Consider the following 15,315-nt stretch of genomic DNA (forward strand, 5'->3'; position numbering starts at 1 on the left):
AGCATCTCTAACAGAGCCCGTAAATCCCGCCGGAACTGAAATTTTCCGGCGGATTTACGGGTTCGGGCCGAAACGCGCGCAGATCAGCGCCCGAATACATGGGTCGGCCCGTAAACGAAGTTCAGGGGCCCGAGAAATCGAGCGGACGCCCCGTATTAAAAGGGTTCGCAGAGGGGAGTTCGGTTCGCAAACCCTACTCCCCTCCGCCGCTGCTAGTCGCCAGCTCCGACGAGCAATCCACGTAGCCCGAGCAACCGATCCGAAGCCCGCCGCCACGCGATGGCTTCCCGTGGAGGATCCGGCGGCCGTGCCACGGGATTGGGCGGCAGCGACTCACCGCCGCATCCGCCTGTCTTCCGCACCGACGCGAAGTGGCGGAAGTGGAACAAGAGCGAGGGCGCTCGGAAGAGGAGCGCTCGCCGGTGGACGAACTGGGGGCTCACGCCCCCAGGGAAGCTCGCTCGCTACGGCCCCGCCGGCGAGGGCTCCTCCTCCGGCCAGTCGAGCCGCGCACCGCGGCTGCCCGTGGCGGAGAGCGAGGAGGAGGATGACCTCGTCCCCGCGCGCTCGCCGACCATCTCCGCCGGGGACTACGTCCACGACAGCGACGAGGAGGAGGCCGTCCTCGCTCAGGCGAAGGCGATCAGCAACACGGAGACTCGGGCGCGCTTCCGCCGGGAGGAAGCCGACGCCGTCCACCAGGTTAGGGAGTATGAGGCGGCCCGCCGGGAAGCCCGCGTCCGCCGCGTCAAGCTCGAAATAGTCGCGCTTGACAAGGACGACACGTGAAGATCTTCCACGCCGCCGACCATCTCCGCCAGCACCGGCACCGCCGCGCGCCATAGGTCATATAGGCCGCATTTTGCTTAGCTAGGTTGCGCTTGCCGGTGTACCAGTAATTACGGTTTCAATTTCAAGAACTATGTATGTATGTATGCTCAATCGGAGCATCTATGTCATCTAGAACTATGATCATCGCTAAATTTTACCCGCGCCATTTCGAATTCCTCTTTTCAGTTCCATTATACGGTTTCTATTCTGCGCCACTGCGAATTTCGACATAACTCGCGTTTTCGGTGCACTGAACTCGGCGTTTTCAGTTTTCGTTTTTTCGGGCTCTACTAGAGATGCTCTTAGTATTCTTAGGAGTAGCCATTTAATAAAAATAATGCAAGCAACAGAAATAAAAGCTATACTAATTTTTTTGGATTTTCGATATAAAATGCAAACAAGATAAAAATAAAGTATGCAAGCAAAACAATAACAAAGTAAAAGAGTTGAGCGTGAGAGACTCCCCTCGCAGAAGAGATGCTTTTCTCCCCAGCAATGGCGCCAGAAAAGTCTTTGCTGAGCGCGGAGTTGATGAAGGAGAATTTATGCGTAACATTGAGTGGAACCCCAAGAGGAAGGTATGATGAGCACAACAGGAAGTTTTTCCTCAGTAATAAACCAAGGTTTATCGACCAGTAGGAGAAAAACGTTCTCTCCCGAGATGTTGCAAACCAACTCGTGGCAGGGCGCATTGCCGGCGTCAACAGCAATGTGGAGACCTGCACACAAACAACCAAGTACTTTGTCCCCAACTTTCAGCGAGGTTGTCAAGCTCACTGGTTTTGCTAAAAACAAAGGATTAAACGAACCGTGTGGAAGAAGAATTGTTTGCAGAGAACAGAACAGAAAAATATTGTAGAAGATTGCAATTAAAAGAAGAAGAACTGGGGTCCATAGTTCACTAGAGGCGCCTCCCCAATAAATAAATATGCTGGATAAACAAATTACAGATGGGCAATTGACAAACAGAGATTCTACGCTAATGGTTGGTGCAAAATACATGCTATAAAACTATGCGGAAATTAAAACAATATACATAGACCGTAATCCAACTGCATCTATGACTAATAATACACCTTCAGGATTGCATCCGCGACACCCTCCAGTATTAAGTTGCAAGCAACGGACTATCGCTTTAAGCAATGTGTGTAAAGTAAACGATCAAACTACCCTTGAATAGAACACCGATGTTTTCTCCCTAGTAGCAACAGCACAACTACAACCGTACAGAACAAGGTCACTTTCCATGGTTAAATAGAGGCATGAACCCACTATCGAGCATAAATACTCCCTTTTGGAGTCGCTAGCATCTACTTGGCAAGAGCATCTACTAGAAACGGTGTCTATTTTTATTTACCCTGCGTTATAACCTTTTAAGTTTAGTCAAAGTCAAATATTATAATGTTTGATAGAGACGTAACAGTAAATATTAACATTTGTAATACCAGATTCCTATAATATGAAATACATTTTATAATGATTATTATAAGAATAATTTCTTAATTTTAGATGTTTATATTTTTCGTATATTTTTTAATCAAATTTTATAAAGTTTGAATTTGACTAAATCTAGAATGAGGGGTAAGTGTGTGAACGTTGCTTGTATAGCTGAGTACACATAAATGACACATATATTTAACCGTCATCGGACCAACACATTCACAAAATGCTTACAGAAGTTCAAAATCGTGGGATTTTAAAATTAATGAAGTCATGACATCAGTCGCACTATGTACTTTGTTTCTGTGATTGAGTACATACAAGTGACACATTTATTTAACTGCCATCAAACCAACCCTCTAAAGGGATATTCCGACTTAATGAGACATAAAACATCAAACATTCAAAATTTATAAAGATACAACATTAGATGACACAGAAACATCCATCACACTAACAAATATTATGGTTTACTGATACACACAGAGCTAAGTCACCATGAATTCCCGCTCGGTATGTTTCATATTTAGTATCTGCAGTGCGTCAACTGTCAATATTGTTATTAATCCGATGACCTGAAAAACGGTCACTTAATTCATATGAACTGTTTTGATGGATATTGCTTGGTTTATGGTAGATATATTTGAACTATTGTATGTGTATTTATCTCAACAAAATCAATGCAGGAGGACATGCCATTCCATTTGCTTGCATAACATGGAAATACATGTAACCTGGTCTTTAGAACAATTAACCTTGAGTAGTGATCTAAGTTCGTTTTACAAATCTAATATATCATTTTCCTGGGTGTTTCAACATACGCCATGATAAACATTTTCCCACACATTTCATATTGCCAAAGTTGCTACTAAAATACGTGATATTTTGTATACCAAAACATTTGCCATAGTTGTAGAACAATTTGTTTATCTCCACAGAATAGGAAAGAATGTCATATCAATGAAAACACAAATTTTATTTCTTGAATACTTTCAACTATAGATAGATGGTGCCCTTGCAGTTGGGACGGTCACCATGCTAGTATCAATAACATGCACATAAAGCACTTGGTAGCGGGATGGAAGGAACTGAGAAGCTAAGAGGGCTAGTAATGGAGGAGCAGTTTGAACATGGGTGACCGAGCGGGAAGGTTGACCACGAGTAAGTAATTTGACTAGAGATTAAGTGCACTTAGAGACTAAACTGATCAAATAACTCAATACTAGAAATTCTGAAAAATAGAAAAAAAAGAGTGAAATTTTATTTAGAAAAAAAATGAATAAAAAAAAATACACGTGGAGTCTTTTAGTCCCAGTTGGTGTTACAAACAGGGTCTTTGTCCCGGCGTGCGCCTCCCTCGTAGGTGGAGAGGTTACAAAACCGGGACTAAAGACCCTTATCAACCAACCGGGATGAAATCCTCTTTTTCTAGCGTAGGTACATCTAGATTTAGACAAACTTACATCTATTTACGGGGAGGGAGGAGAGAGTACTATATTAATAATCTGCCACAGACCGGCCGGCCATGACAATATGTATAAATCGAAGCTAGGTTAAGAGAAACCCAACCAATCAGCCATGACCAGGATCAGCAGCAGCCGGCCGGCCCGGGCCATGCACCGGCGATCACATGAGTAGTAGCTAGGTAGCTGCACAGTAGTACTACTAGTACGTGCGTAGGCGTGCAGGGCAGGCTGCAGAGCAACATAGAGTTTCAGAGGCGGGCACCACGGCCTGCCGGACGGGAGCACGACCACGAGCGCACGCGGCCGGAGACATTTCAACGCCCCTCAGCCACCAACACAACCTCTGCCAGCCAGCATATTCTCGATCTCGCCATTTATATACGTCCCCGCCCGCTCCTAGCTAGCTAGCCACCAGTAGTTACAAGTGTAAGCACCACGGGACAGAGAAAGTAAAAGTAGCCATCCTCACACAAACACCGCCCATATAAAAGACCAAAGCTTGCCAAAGACAGCAGCAGCGGCAGCTAGCATCCCGAGGTAGCTAGCAAGCAGATCGAAGCACCGCCGCTTCCTCGCAGTAGATCATGGCCGACCACTATAACCAGCTGGTCGGCGGCAGTAGCGGCGGCCACGGAGGGAGCCCTGAGCGCGGCGGCGGGTCGGAGGGGATCAAGGAGCAAGACCGCCTCCTCCCCATCGCCAACGTGGGCCGGATCATGAAGCAGATCCTGCCGCCCAACGCAAAGGTCTCCAAGGAGGCCAAGGAGACGATGCAGGAGTGCGTCTCCGAGTTCATCAGCTTCGTCACCGGCGAGGCCTCCGACAAGTGCCATAAGGAGAAGCGCAAGACCGTCAACGGCGACGACGTCTGCTGGGCCTTCTCCGCGCTCGGCTTCGACGACTACGTCGACCCCATGCGGAGGTACCTCCTCAAGTTCCGCGAGCTGGAGGGTGACCGCGCCGCGGCCGCAGCCTCGTCGCGCGGCGGCGGCATGCCACCCGATGCCGGCGGCCACGCCTCCGGCTCCGGTGCGGGCGTCGGCGGTGCGTCAGGCGGTCATTTCATGTTCGACGCCCTGGATAGGAGCGATAACAACAACGCCGGTGGCTCCAGGCAGTTTTGAGTACTCCTCCACTATAGCCTGGTGAATCAGAATCAGGCACGCATCTTCTTGATTAATTGTTGCTCAAGAGCTACTTCTGCTACTAGCTATAGAATTTAATTACTCCCTCCCTCTCTCTTTGTGTCTGCATCTTAATTTAGAGAGGTCAGGCGACTAGTGGCAGGATAACTAGTGCCAGACTGCCAGTGGAGATTCAAGAGCTAGCAGTAGTTTTCTTTTTTCCTCTCTAGTTAATTAAATTATTCTGGCGTGTATTAATTATTGGAGATGAAACATCATGGAGAGGGTCACTAGGATCGACAAGGATGGTGACGGCGACGCCATGGACAAGTTCAAATTAACAGGTGAATGCACCAGCTGATGATCGATTCCTTCTCGTTTGGTTCCCAAATTATTATATAGTGTTTGTGTAGCAATTCTGCACACCCGGCCCGAGGAAAATTTCAAGTTCATTGTTTTTCAATTTCACTAGTTAATTAAGATTCTACATCGGTTCTAAATTATTGATGTGCTTTAGGTTCCTGCTAGCTAGCTTAATTTGGATATATAGTACGTATTGGCTGCTTAGTCAGTTCGCACTCCTGATTCCAGACAAGCTGTATACCACGGGGATGTATTGTGGGGACGTTTTCTTTTCAGCGAGTACTTGAAATTAACATGTGAATGCATGGATGATCTATTTGTTTGATCGGTGTGCAAATTATAATGTTTGCGTACGTGGAAATTTTGCACACCCAAAGTTCTTTTTTCAAGTTTATTATTCTCTTGGGTAGTTAATTAAGATCCTAGATCGGTTTTTTTAAATTATGTGTGTGCTTAGGTTCTGCTAGCTAGGTTAATTTAGATATTACTACGGCTTAGTCAACTCACACTCGTGCCAAGCTATCTCGTGCATATAATAATATGGAATGTTTTTTAAAGCAATGGAATTTTGCGCAATAATTTGTTGGTTTTTCTGTTTTCTCGAGATAATGCGAAAGCTTTGTGCTGCAATGAATTGATAGCAAGAGAGTTTAGTTACATGCCTAGATGGGCAACGCTCATTCTCTTTGGCTACTCCTCACAATACAACGCCACCTACAAGCTAGGATATCACAAGACCTGAATGTCTCGCTACAACCGGCCCATTACATGAATTCTACCTTGATTGAGTCGATCAGACCTGCGAGGTCAGGTTGCTAGGAATGATTGTCTTCATTTGTATAGTTATCCTAGCTTTGTTGCTTCCTGTTAGTTAGTTTTCAGAGCTACTCTCTAGCTTTCTTTGTAACTTGAACCTCCTTATATATATATATTATATAAATTAAAAATTACAGTGGGGAAACCTACTGTTCAGCTTCAAACAAAATTATATATTGGTTTCTAATTCACAATACATAGGACATACATTAAACTTTGCGTTTCCTATGAAAATAAATATTTTGACTAAATTTTGTAGAACATGAAAACACATCACTTGCACTGTTGCACGAACAAAATGCTTTGTGGATTATCAAAAATATTATAGGGAAGCATGACCAGACTCCAAAGCAAAGTATGTCCACCAGTCCAGGGGTCACTACCGTCTACCATTGATAACATCCTTACCATCCGGGCTACCCTTTGTTCGCTATTGGAATCTAAAATTTTGGAACACACCGCTTGTATTCATAATTTTAAACATCAGGGCTATAACTTTTTTGCATTGTGTTACTAAGTGATTAGCCCCCTAAAATGTGGCTATAGTGGGCTATAAACGGGGCTATAGCTGTTTTTTACGGGTTGCCACCAATAGCCTTAGCCGGCTATTTACATCATTGCTAGGTATATGTCCATATTATGAGTATATATGTTTTGTTAGAAATTTTTGTTTCATTTCGAAAATTGCCAGGGTTTGAGTATATGCTTCCAAGTCGTTTCAACATGCCGGTATAGTTAGTATTCTGTCCGTCTAACTTGCAGCCTTAAATGATTCATAGGACGTAAAAATTTATGTTCCATAATTGCTGCCATAATAAATAGCGTGTTCTATGAGTGGTTGCAGAAAGTGAGCGTCTGCTCCCAATAATTCAGGCCTGTGCGTCACCATCCATGCATACACTATATATACAGATAGTTCGTGCGAAACACTGGAATGTCCTTCTTGTAGGTGCAACGTATCATTCATGAGAAATACATGACGTATGCAATTTCTTCTTAAAAACTTAATCAGAAGTGAGTTTGGATTAATATTACTAAACATGATTGTATATATCTTGCAAGGAAAAAACAGCGGCTACAACTGCTTCTTAGAGCATGTCTAACAGGCCCCGTATTTCGCTGCCCCGTATAAGTCTCTTATTTCGCCCCGTATCGAAAAACTGCTCCATTTCGAGCCATTCCGTCTAGCAGACCCCGTATTTCGCCCCGTATTTTCAAAAATAAAAACCCCGGGAAGTTCATCTTCATTGATCATACTAGGGATCATACATACATATTGATCATACTACGGATCATACTACATCTAACTAAGCATCAACCTACGTCTAATCGTCAAGGATGACGTAGGGGATGAAGGCGATCCTCGCCGCCTCCTCCCGCGCCTCCCGCGCCTCCCGCGCCTGCCGCGCCTCGAACTCCTGGACGGCGGCGATGGCCGCCGCCTCCTCCTCTGCCTCCGCCCGCGCTTTCTCGGCGGCATCCGCCTCGGATAAGGCGACCGCACGGCGGTAGGCCGCCTCCTCTTCCGCCGCCTCCTCTTCCTCCTCGCCGCCTCCGCTTCCTCCGCCGCTGCTGCTGCTGCCGATGGTCGCCCTCCATGCCGCCAACGCCGCGCGGTCGCGCTGCCACTGCGCGCGCCATTTCTCGAACGCTTCGCCGCTCATCGGCTTGAGCGGCGGGTCCTGCTTGTACCACCGCCCACCCGCGGCGTACTCCCGGAGCGGCTCCGGCACGTACAGCGCGCCGGCGTACTTGCAGGCCGCGCGACGGCTCCCGGCGGCGGAAAGCTTGCACTTCAGCCGCCACGCTTCCTCTACGGTGTCCGGCGAGCGGGATCGCTCGATCCGCTCGCCGGCGAGGCCCTCGCTGCGGCGGCGGGAGTCCATCCTAGCTTGGGGTGGAATGCGGCGCGGGGAGCGGCTAATTGCTCGCCGGAGCAGGAGGAGGAGGCGGCGGCGCGCGGCGGAGCTAGGGTTGCGAGTGAGGGGTTAACCCCTCACTCGCACCTGCGCCCACTATATGTACGGGGCGACGGGGCCGATTTCCTGGGCCCCGTATTCCGCCGAAACGGGGCGGCCCGAATACGGGGCCTGCTAGACGGCCCAAACCGCGCCTGCCCCGTATGTCGCCGGAATTTTACGGGGTGGGCGGGTTATACGGGGCCTGTTAGACATGCTCTTAGTTCCGAGGATGCTGCTAGACGTCAATCTTTTATACCTTTGACTATCATTGATATAACTCATCCTGTGAGTTTAGCATAAATTGTAGACACTTTTTAGTCTGTACTCCTTTTTTTTTTTGCATGCATGCTTCCATGTTGTTGTTTGCCATACACCCATCTTCATCTAGCTAGGTATGCATGCATGCATGAGTGTTCAGCTTATGCTCATCCTGGAATATACACATAGCTAGAAAAAGTCTGAATCAATCATGCACAATTGATAGCATCTTCAACAACTAGATTCTGACATTTCAAATCTATGCTTATTTTGGCAGCCTGCTGGAAGAGGTACAATAATACCACGTGCTTTTATTCTGCTCGGAATTATTCAATGCCCTCTTCACAATTATAGTCATATATGTACGTTCAACAGAAGTCTGTAAATGATCGTTGTAGGATTATTGCTAGTGAATGTCATAGAGTGCACCTATATTATGATCGGACACAACCTATAGTGTGATACAAGACAAGAACAGTGCATGAAGAAACGAAATACATGTTTTGGCACTATCGATGGTCTTAATCTCACGTTATTAGTTTTCTGTGAGTAGTGAAAACTAGTTACCAAGACAAAAACTAGACATATGTTAAAACTATACATAGTAGCTAGTTTCCATGCATATCACTTCGACACTATCATATTTACGGGCTCTGCTTGATATTCTACATGAAATGGAATCTAATACTATAGGTAAGAATTTTGGAGGGTAACCAACAGCTGCTCTATTTATTTATATGGATCAATTATAGTAGCTAGAGGAAATTCAATTCGGCTCCCGGGTGTATGCTCCCTCTACCAAAAAATCATATTTTAAAATATCAATTTTTTTTGACAAAATAAATCTACATGTACATGTCCATAATATATGTGTGTTCGTAAAATTTGACGAAAAACTAATATTTATATTTTCTATGCAAAAAAATTATCTTGTGAAAAGCATTATTTTTATCACTGAATTTTATCTTTTTTACACACACCACATGACAAGTCGATTTTTCATGAAACGACTTTGTGAGCGTATAACACGTGAAGATGTACATGTAAATTTTTTTTTTTGAGATTTCAAAAATATTTCTGAGAGGCATTTAAAATAGAGGGAGCATATGCTCCCATGTTACAAAACACCACTCCCGCTACTCAAGTTGTTACTCGAGCTATATATGTCCCACATGTCATATGGCAATATTGTTTGTTCTAAGGGTTGGTGGGTCGTTCAAGTTTTGCATTCCTAGATCAGTACCCACTCTACCCGCGAGGTACAAATTTTTACCATTTACATCCCAACGGGTAAAAATATTTACCATACCCTTACCCATTGGGGTAAAACCCCATCGGGTAAATGGGTGGCGGGTACCCATTGCCGCCTTTAAGCCCATCTCTATATATAGTTCTAGCACCACCACACCATGGTAATAATTAATGCACATTGTGTCATGGGACCCTTTTGTTTTCAGGATTGTGGAATCCTAGGAATGGTAAATAAAGAGAAAATATGATAGGATTGCATTGGCAATATGGCGTATTGAACACCATTTTTTTCTTCTGCAAACTTGGTTTATTATTCACATGAATATGAGTAACAAAGAAATAAGGATAAACATCGAAGTCTCCACACTAAAAGTATAATTGTGATTCTATAAGGCCACTAAAGACCTCGGCTTTTTATTTCATGTATAGGACTAACAAGGACATAATGGATTGTAAAGTCCTGCGTTTTTCTATGAAATTGACATCAAAAGTTTTTTTGTTTGTCCTCTGCTCCATTCCTTCGAAAAATTCGGAAGAATTGCTACAAAGTAAATATCATACCCCTCAGCTTTTCCTCCACTTTTCCGATGAACCAAAGAGGCCCTACGATTTTAGATTTTAAACCGTAACCTCGAACAAAGAGAAATATGGCATTTCTGCAACCATCGCCATGTTTTCTACAATTTCACCCTTAGCATGCCCTTGATTATCTTTTCAATTTCAGAATTCACCGTGCATTTTGTACCATATTTGACCCCGTGGCTAATTTTGCCATCTTTATATTTACCACGGTTTTTGTATCATATTTCACACTTAGCATGTCTTTGATTAGTTATATGTCATTTTTGTATTCATCACGTGTGTTGTGTACAATATTTCATCCTTAGCGTGTCCTTGATTATGGTGGGAACAACAATGAAGACACCTCTGTAATAACAAAAACCAAGAAAGATTCAGACCTGCTGAGGAATACATCTATATATACTCGTGTGTTTTTTTATGGGAAATACATTAGGTTAACGAGTAGCGGAGTTGAGTCATAAATGCCTGCAAAAGTGATGAGGAAGAATCGCCAGTTGTCCGACATGTGCTCCTAACGTTGTCTTGTCACCGTTAACTCGTAGTTATAGCTCCTGCCAAAACATATTGCTCTCCTGCCATTGCCAGCGCTAGCTTCGTCAGGATTCTCGTGAGTCAATAAATCGTAAGTCTTCATGTGTACCGTACTATAGATATATGTTTGGAAGATCCCGTACGTAGTATCACCATGCATGGTTCCTTTGGCAACGGATCGAACAAGAGGCTAGCTGCAGCATAATCAAACAAACACAAGGGCAGAAATAGCACATGGATTACCCCGTTTGCAGCAGTCCTCTTCACCGGGCAATATTCTATACTGCTCGAAGCTAGGGATTTTGAGCCCTGCTTCAGTCTCCTCCCTAACAGAAGTTAAGGGGTTATATGTTGTGTGCTTCCGTGTCCCCCCCCCCCCCCATAGCTCCATTGTTCTGAAAAGTTGGAGCCGCTTCAGTTTTTTTTAATGAATATGTGGAGCTGCTCTAGCTTTTGGTACAAATACGTGGAGTTGGTTCCGCGGAATAGGAAAACACGGAGATGTTTATTTACGTCCCACTGCCATCAATAAGTGACCAGAACCGTTACTCACGTCTTTTTTTCTCTCCCCTCCCTCTCCTTCCCGATTTGCCAATGCTCCCCGGATATAATGGATAAGACCACCCCTTTTGTTTTCCCACGCCGCCTCACCTAGGAAGAAGTTGGTTGAGGCGGCCACAGCAAGCTTCTGGCATCGGCGGCAGCGAGCTACAACTCGATTTGCGCGCTAGCGAGAACGAACCGGACAAGTTTGATTCCAGCGGAAGGTATGTTGATTCGTTCGCTGGCGGCCTCGATTCGGTGGCGGAAATTGGGAAAGTGTCTGGGGGTTTGAAAACATGCCCGTGAGAGGGACGAGAAAGATAATACGTGTGTAACGTTTTGGTGACTTATCGGTGGCAGTGGGACGTAAATAAACAACATCTTTCTGTTTTTCTGTTCCGCGGAACCAACTCCACATATTTGTACCAAAAGCTTGAGCTGCTCCACAGATTTTTTAAAAAAAGTAAAGCGGCTTCAACTTTTGAAAACAATGGAGCTGAGGGGATGGGGGGGGGGACACCGAAGCACTTCTCGGGTTATATTCGGTTTTTTCCTACCTAAGGCCGTCGAAACATGTATTCAGCCCATCTATACTCGTTTGTTTACATACAGTATCTATACATCGCGTTAGAAAAAAAAGCTCACATGACCACGTAACTATCCGAGGTACCTAACTACCGTCCTATGCCTGTGCATGCGTGGTTTTGAATACTGCTGGCTGACTACGCATCCGCTCGGATCTAACAACGGCGCCGCCGAACGATAGATTCGCTACGCTGGCAGGATCCTGCTAATAAGGGTGCTACGTATAATACGTACATAAATCACTCGTACAAGTCTACGCGGGCCATACGGGCCAGTGCGGGGTTGTACGAACATGTTAGATTTTTTAATTTTACGATTATGCCCCCACTTACGAAGGGTATATATGTGAAGATCTCCACCGTCCTTGTTTTTTGTCGTGGTCAGAATTTTGTGAAGGGTGAAGCACCGGAGCAGAAGTGAGGGAGTTTTCCCCGTTCCGAAATAAATATTGTTTATTTATCTAGATTTATATGTATCTATATATATTAAAATTTGTTCAGATAGATACGAATCTAAACAAATGTGGGACATTTATTTTCGAAAAAGGGGAGTATAGAATTCGAGGATGGATGATTCTGGCCAATGAGGAGGGGCATATATCGCATCCTTGGGGAACAGCAGCTGGGGCATGAAAAGACCCACTGGCTAAACCAGCCATCGCCTCTCTATCCCCTTTGGTGCGGTTTTTCTTGCTTTCAGAAGGCTGCGAAATCGATAGCCTTTTGTAGCATCAAGTGGCCTACCTCGCTGCCCCCTTGGCCTCCGCGCGCTAATCTTCTCTCCGGTACTAGCCCACAGCACGGGCACTCCTGTTGCTCCTCTCTACGCGTCGGCAAAGAAGACCTCGCAGGTCTCGACATTGATCTGGGAGGATCCACGGCCACGTGCCGCGGCGCTGGAAGCCATGATCGCCCGCCATGCGAGGTCCGCACGGCCTGTCGGCAGGTGTCGACCATCCATCACCGGTGTAAAGAGCGGCACCTCATTGGTGGAGCTGGGCTAGCTCTGCGTAGATCGAGCTCAGCTCCCCACACCACTTGCTAGTACTAGCATCAACTTTCGTGTGCACCCACGCAGCAAAAGATCGATGCTACCTGCTGGCATCTGGCAGCAACGATTCGTGTATGTTCGTACCTGAAACCGTGCTGAGAATTGCAGTAGGCCAAGGTTGCAAGTAGTGAGAATTAGGCACTGAGCAAGTTCACAGTGTCATACTATTATAGAGCACACATGTCTGTGTGTGCGTGCCACCCGTTTAGCTGGTAGTGGCATAATTTAGCCAGGTGCCCGATCGAAAATTTGCAAGTTAACAATCTTTCGGTGGCCATTTTGCTCCAAAGACATACATAAGTACAAAATTATTCCACACTTGTAGTACAAAATCTTCTAAACAACCCTTCTTTTAGTCCGGTTCGAAGAAAACATTTTTTTTTTTTGAGAAACACAGTACAAACGTAGACGCCCACATACACGCGCATACACTCACCCCTATGAACGCACACACGCACACCCTACCCCTATGAGCACCTCCGAAAGACTGAGCTGGCGGATTGGATCTTGAAATTGACGAAGTCACCACAGGCGCCTCGCTGTCGACGGGAACGTCGCCTCCCACTGAATGAATATTCCGCCGTTATGAGACACACAGATGTCAAACCTGGGGTTTGAACTCTGGTGGGCTGGGGGTACAACCACCCTCCTAACCACCCAACCTCAGGTTGGTTCTCAAGAAAACATTTTTTTATTCAGCAAGTTAAATATTTGCAATCCAAAGGACATTTTTTTGCGCCAAACAACTTTTATGAAAATAAAGAGGAATCATTAACCAGCCTGGGCCATAGACGTTGCAGACTAGGCCACGGCATTACTTTGTTCACTTTCGAGCACATGCATAAAACGAGGCAAAAAAAAAGAAGAAAAACCACTCCGTTTGGTGCATAAATAGAGCGGTGCCTAGCTCTCCAGCATATGTGTAACACTAGTGCAGCTGTGTGGTAGGTACTTTCCCTCAAAATATGCACGCAAAAAATATCACACTTGTAATTTAAAATGTTCTATACACACTTGTAATTTAAAATGTTCTATACAAACCATGCGTTTGTTCAGGTAAAAAATTGAAACAAGTTCTTGATTATAATTTCCATGGGCGAATAAATGTTGCGTCCACAACTTTAAATAATATGAAGATGAATTATCTAGCCAATTGGAGTGTGGACGTGTAACACTAGGCCACGACATAACATTCCACACTCCTAGAGGAGACCGAGAAGGAAATGCGATGAAAAGGTTAAAAAGCCATGGCTATCGGTACATATATAGAGATGCGGCTCTTCAATACATGTAATGCTACTATCAGTGTGGTATCTACTTTCTCGATGGATGATCAGGTTATACATCTTGTTGTACAAAATTGTCAAAAGACATACGCAATACCAAACACTTGTATTTCAAAATATTTTAAATAAAGCCTTTTTTATTCAGATTCGAAAAAGCCTTTTTTTGTTTAGCAAGTTGGATATTTTAAATCTCATGGGCGAATAAATGTTGCGTCCAGAATTTTAAAACAATGAGACGAATCATCAACCCGCGTGACCCCTTACATTCTGCACCTTTTTGAGCATATCGAGAGAAAAATATCCGTGAACAAGTCGAAAAAGCCGCAACTCGCGGTACATAAATGGCGCCGCGGTTCTTCAGCATAGGCAGTACTACTGGATCCAACCATCGGCCAAACTATATATCTCACTGCATTGAAGATTGCATTCATACCATTATCCATAGCAAGATATGAATAGAGAGGATTTCATCAATTTCTCTGGTTTTACTCAACCGGGGCGAATCAGCCTCCCTAGGGCATCAACTTCAAGCACAGGCTCAGCCTCCGGAGACTCCAACGCCCAAGAAGGCTTGCTGCCCATCGCCAACATCGGGCGTATCATGAAGGAGGTGCTGCCGCCGGAGGCCAAGGTGTCGAAGCGCGCCAAGGAGACAATCCAGGAGTGTGCCACGGAGTTCATCGGCTTCGTCACCGGCGAGGCCTCGGAGCGGTGCCGGCGGGAGCGTCGCAAGACAGTGAACGGCGACGACATATGCCACGCCATGAGGAGCCTCGGCCTCGACCACTACGCCAGCGCCATGCACAGGTACCTGCAAAGGTACCGCGAGGGCGAGGAGCTCGCAGCGGCGCTGAACAACCGCGGCAGGTCGCCGCCCCTGCCGGATGATGACATGATCCAGATCGACGTCAGGGCCGAGTTGTCCATCTCCAGGGGCCACGAGAATCATGTCAGGAAGTGATATAACCGTGGGCAACGACGCAAATCATACTCCCCCGATCGATCGTCTCATCGGTTGTGTGTTTCTTGCCTTTGTGACTCTGTGTTCGGCCGGTCTTCGTGCATGAGAGTTCTCTTTTGTATTAATTCAGTTAAGTACGTATACTACCAACAGTGTGCTACTTTTGTTTTCTTGGGCAGGTGTTTGTTATTCAATGAATAATTAATTATCTGAAAAATATTTCAACTTAGTTTTCTCGCCCACTTAACAATGCAGACAAAAACATTT

The 15,315-nt window shown here is 45.4% G+C and overlaps 2 protein-coding genes across 2 annotated transcripts; both read left to right on the forward strand.

Annotated features, from left to right (window-relative positions):
* Positions 1-4,321: 4,321 nt before the first annotated feature.
* LOC124662445 (nuclear transcription factor Y subunit B-1-like) lies at positions 4,322-4,861 on the forward strand. Its single transcript, XM_047200283.1, has one exon. The coding sequence runs from the start codon at positions 4,322-4,324 to the stop codon at positions 4,859-4,861; it is 540 nt and encodes a 179-aa protein (XP_047056239.1).
* Positions 4,862-14,538: 9,677 nt separating this feature from the next.
* On the forward strand, positions 14,539-15,048 carry LOC124662446 (nuclear transcription factor Y subunit B-4-like). Its single transcript, XM_047200284.1, has one exon. The coding sequence runs from the start codon at positions 14,539-14,541 to the stop codon at positions 15,046-15,048; it is 510 nt and encodes a 169-aa protein (XP_047056240.1).
* Positions 15,049-15,315: the final 267 nt, after the last annotated feature.

The sequence above is a fragment of the Lolium rigidum genome, chromosome 6 (assembly GCF_022539505.1).
Source record: "Lolium rigidum isolate FL_2022 chromosome 6, APGP_CSIRO_Lrig_0.1, whole genome shotgun sequence".
Taxonomy (NCBI): domain Eukaryota; kingdom Viridiplantae; phylum Streptophyta; class Magnoliopsida; order Poales; family Poaceae; genus Lolium; species Lolium rigidum.

What these genes read in the sequence shown, in the direction of transcription:
- LOC124662445 (XM_047200283.1), top strand. Translation starts at nt 4,322, where the DNA reads ATGGCCGACCACTATAACCAGCTGGTCGGCGGCAGTAGCGGCGGCCAC.
- LOC124662446 (XM_047200284.1), top strand. Translation starts at nt 14,539, where the DNA reads ATGAATAGAGAGGATTTCATCAATTTCTCTGGTTTTACTCAACCGGGG.